The sequence below is a fragment of the Galeopterus variegatus genome, unplaced genomic scaffold, assembly GCF_000696425.1.
Source record: "Galeopterus variegatus unplaced genomic scaffold, G_variegatus-3.0.2 Scaffold2888, whole genome shotgun sequence".
Classification (NCBI taxonomy): Eukaryota; Metazoa; Chordata; class Mammalia; order Dermoptera; family Cynocephalidae; genus Galeopterus; species Galeopterus variegatus.
Window position 1 is genome coordinate 181,217 of NW_007728999.1, and position 4,963 is coordinate 186,179.

The 4,963-nt window shown below is 36.2% G+C and overlaps 1 protein-coding gene across 1 annotated transcript in view; it reads left to right on the forward strand.

The window, feature by feature from the left end:
• Positions 1-3,667: 3,667 nt before the first annotated feature.
• The window catches only part of ZFP82 (ZFP82 zinc finger protein), a 16,060-nt gene continuing 14,764 nt past the window's right edge, over positions 3,668-4,963 (forward strand). Inside the window, exon 1 of the mRNA XM_008583325.1 lies at positions 3,668-3,823. Coding sequence (XP_008581547.1) covers positions 3,815-3,823 — 9 coding nt within the window. The 5' untranslated portion in view covers positions 3,668-3,814. The remainder of the gene's footprint in view (positions 3,824-4,963) is intronic.

The window sequence follows — 4,963 nt, forward strand, 5'->3', positions numbered from 1 at the left end:
TTTGTCTTTTTTACTGACCAGTACAGGATCGCAACCCTGGAGAGTGCGCCACTGGGCCGGCCCAAGAGTTTACACCTTTTAAGATCATGGAGACATTGATTAAAATAATTATCAGGGAAAATTCTCAAGTAAGATATTCCTTCAGAATTAGAGAGTTTTTTAGTGATACATGGTTACTCCTAAGGACATATTTGTAATAACAGGGGGGAAAAAAAGGAGTTGTGATAAATATTCAGACCTGTTGGACAGAAGAACTTGATTGAGCTTTTTTAATGCATTTAATATAATGCTTTATCAAATAAAATTTCTCAAACTGGTTTTATGATGCAGAATAGTGTCTCCCTGGAGCTGCTAGGAGTGGAGAGCAAGAGGGGCCTTCCTCTACTTGCTTTTGTGAATCTTTTTTGCTAATATTATTAATTAAGAACTAAATTCTCAAGCCTAGTTTTAAAATTATCATTTAGTGTTGTAAGAGCAGTCCTGAATATCTCAAGAAGTTTACTCTAAGAAAAAAGCGAAAGGACAACCTCGTATTAAAATCATTAAAGATAATTAATCAACACATTTAAAATTTTAAAATTAAAAGTTATAAAGATAATAATGAAATCAGAAGCATGTAATGTGTTTCATTGTATGTAGTGCTTATAACAGACCATGTTAAGTGCTTTTTATGTATTATGTTCTTAACCTTCACAACAACCCTGTAAGGTAGATACTGTTATTTTCATAGTTAATAACTCTCAGAACTTAGATTCATATCCTGAATCCTGACAATGAAGCCTGTGTTATTAATATATGAGAGTCTACCACCTTCGAACATTGTGCATATTCTTTTTAGTCTGCATACCTAGTAATTTATCATGAATATCTTTCTTCATTAATATAGACCAGTATCGTTATCGTTAATCATTAATAATTGTGTAATATGCTATCATATAGTGGAACGTAATTCAACTTGTTTTCTACTTTTAGCTATTTGATTTTTGGTTGTCATAAATTACTGTTTGATGAACTTCCTTGCATATACATCTTTGTGTACTTTTACAAATATTTCCTATGGGTAAATTTCTAGGTCAAATTGTCAGACATTTGTGAAATACTCACAATATGCCAGATCCTGTACTTGTACTTGGAGGAAATACAATGACCAAGATGACATGGTTGTTATCCTCAAGTTTGTTATTATCTATAAAGGTAGATAAACTTATAAAGGAATAGGACTAAGATAGTGTAATAAAGGTCATTTAAGAAGTCAGATGGCATGGCTTGTGAGTTCATGGGAAGGAGAGATCATCTGATTATAGCAAGCACTGTTAGGTTATGACCAAATAATACCAAGTCCATGGGATTTCTGTGGGGTAATGGAGTTAATGTAATAAGCATTATGCCTTACAGGTTTTATTCTTATGATGTTGATGCAAAGCGAGACTAACAGGACAAGAAGATTCAGCAGCTATTTGGAGGGCATCATGGCTAAACTGACTGGTTCAGAAGCAAGATAAGTATGTTGGTCAATAAGTCATGAGAAGCAACAGCAGTGAAACAAGGCATTAGTTGGAGATGTTTAGCCTATTCTTTTACAGGCAGAAATCCAACATACATGAACAAACTTAGAAATCATAGTATTGGCTGGCTGGTCAGCTCGGTTGGTTAGAGTGTGGTGTTATAACACCAGTGTCAAGGGTCTACATCCCTGTATAGGCCAGCCAACAACAACAAAAAAAGAATCATAGCATTAGTTCAGATATTGGGAGCTGAAATAACAAAAATCAATAAAAACAACAGCTATTTTTAGGGTATTGAGTTTTTACTGCAAGTTCAAGGGATGACTGCTTTAAAATGTGTCTCTTTCAAATATTTAAAGAAAGACTTCCTTTTACAAAACTAAAAATATATGTATTTCAGGTATGTATATGGCCATATAATATTATGAAGTAAACATAAGCAAAAAAAAATAAATAAAGATCAGATTGTAGAAATAACCAGTCTTTCCAGAATTTTTTTTTTCCTATCTGTTGGTGCCTGTTAGTGCCTCTTCATGCTGATTTATATGTATACTTTACAAATGTCATCGTAATATTCATAAAAAGATTATGTATTTTGAATATTTTGTATGACCTTATATATTTTCTAAAACGTAGCACTTAGCGATTACTGTGCACATACATGGATATATGAAGGGTCTTCAAAAAGTTCATGGAAAGATTTGTATTATCTTTTTTTTTTTTTCCTTTTTGTCTTTTTTTACTGACCGGTAACGGGATCACAACCCTCGGTGCCGCGCCCGTACCGGGGACTGGCAACGGGATCGCAACCCTCGGTGTTGCGCCCGCACTGCGCCCAGCCAGTGAGCGGGAACCGGTCTCCACATGGGATCTGAACCCTCAGCAGGAGCGCCGCCGCACTCCCAAGCGGCGCACTCTCCAGTGCGCCACCGGGCCAGCCCTGCATTATCTTTTAATTCTATTTTTCCATGAGCTTTTTGAAGTAACCTCATTAGTAAACCCCCTACACACACGTTTTTGCCCTGCTTTAACAAGATTACTCTACTCATAACTGTGTGTTACCTGTGTTCTTTACTCAGAAACATGTAGTAAGCATAGTCCCATCTTTCCAAGTACAGGTATACATCATCAGTTTTAAATGACAACAGTTTTTTTACTCTATAGATTCTTTATGATTTATTTAATCTGTTTCCTGTTGAAGGACATATAGGTTCTTTCCAGCTTTTTTTCATTATGAACAGTGTCTGTTAATACACTCTTATCTTTGACCACATGTACAGCTATTTCCTTAAATCCCCAAAGTAGAATTTCAGGGTCAAAAGGTTTACATGGTTTCAGTGTTCTTATACATATTTTTAAATTCACATAGTCTGCAGTATACTGGTTAGAATGTTGATTTCCTCCCATACTTGCTAATATGGGCATCGATACTCTTAAAGTGAGATTTAATATCTTTTAGTGATTTGATGTGTTATTTGTGTTTTACTAAATCATGTATGCCAGGTTTCTCTGATTGGACCAAGCAATTCTGAATTTGAGAGGCCAGAGCTAGAGTAGAATGAGAGTTGGCTTGTGGTTAGAAAAATGAGGATTCCAGATGCAGCTTGCTACTTATAAACAAGTGATTTCACTTCTTTTAGGGTGAATTTTCTGATCCATTGCATGGGTAAAATAATTGTTATGGTAAATAACAATCCTGAGAGTACAGTTATTGTATATAAAACATCCGTCACATGGAAGTTCTCGATAAATTGATATGTGTTATTGTCTAGCTGCCAAGAATGTTGGATCCATGTCTCTTCAGCCTAGTTTGTAAGAAAGAGAGTGGCAAATGAAGTCATGCAGGAAAGCAATGTGGATGGATGATTCTGATTGGAAATAGAGAATGATGAGCCCAGAGACTTTCGGAATTTGTTGTCCTGGCTGCAGGTAAACAGAGATGTCAGTACAGTAGTTTTGCAGTGATAATGTCTGCCAGGCTTGGTCCCCATGGATTTTTCTCTTTATGTTTGGTGAATCCAAGCAGGCCTACGAGACTTTGAAGGAAATTCTGGTTTAGATGATGTGGCCCCTTATCAGCCCTGGAATTTATGAGGGACTAGATTTGTCCAGATTCCCTCAATGTGTGTGTGTGTGTGTGTGTACTGTGGAAGATCAGAAAAGGGAAGAAGGTCATATTAAGTCATTTGGGGAGTTCTGAGACATATCTGATCTCACGGTCTTATTTTCCTCTCCCTAGCTCTAGCCTCTGTGCTTCTCCTGTCAAATCAGCGCCAAGGAAGACTGACCAGTTCTTGAATTTCTAAACCATGGACTATGTAAGTTACTGTTTCTTTCTCCTTCTAGAAATACTGTCATGTTAAGGTCCTGTGAACATTTCTTTATCCTTAAACTTTCTACCTATCAGAGCCCCATCTATGACCCTTTTCCCAGTTCTTCCAAATCCAGTGAAGGATGAAGATAAATATCACAATGCCTATCCTAGGAACCCTCCTTTTTCCAGTTACAGTTCATCAACAGATTTATTCAGGATCTCCTATATGTGTTCAGTATTCTGCTAAAAGAATGGAGCAGAATATTGAAAAACCAGGATGGAGCAGAAATGAAATCCCTTGAAGAAGATATATGACCATCCTTTATGAATTGATAGGCCTGTTTAACCACTCATAGGAAAACTCTGAACTTTTCCAGACTTCAGTTTTACAAGTATATAAGATAAGATTTGTTGTTGGTTGTCCTCAGCCTCAGTATATGGTGAGATCTCATGCTTTGTGAGGCTTTTAGGACTGGGTAGGGATATGGCTGGGTCTTGCATACACAGAAATCAGGGGTCTTCCTTGGGAATCCCTAAGAGTGGCACACCAGGAACAAGGTTCTATTTATAGTTGAACAGGATGTACTGGTTTAGAATGACATCTTTGTGATTCTGGATCATGGTACATCAGTATCCTCTAACTCAGGAACAAGGAATGCGTACACTGAGGGATGGAGAGTGATAGCTGGTAACAAGATAATCCAGATATATAAGTAGTCATGTAAACTCTCAGAATTGAGAAGGACTTTAATATTTTGTCCAACCAAAATATCTAATATAGAAGAATGATTAAATCTCTTGTATCCAATATAGACTATTACACAACCAATTTTTAAAATTTCATTAAAGAACCTGTCATAAGGAAAAATGCTTATGATTTGATCTGCTTCTACCATAAACTTGGAAGAAACTCTTTAATTGTATTCAGGTCCTTTTCTAAGATAGAGATGTTGTAGGGAGCATTTGTTTTTAATCTGCTCTGTAAGGGGAAAGGAGTGGAAGAACTCACATTTCTTGAGAATTTTTGAGGGAGATATGTAGCAGGCAGAAAGAAAGCTTTTTTTTAAATTTTTTTTTTATTTTTTTTTTATTTTGTCAATATACACTGTATAAGATTATTATGGCCCGTCACCGACACCTCCCT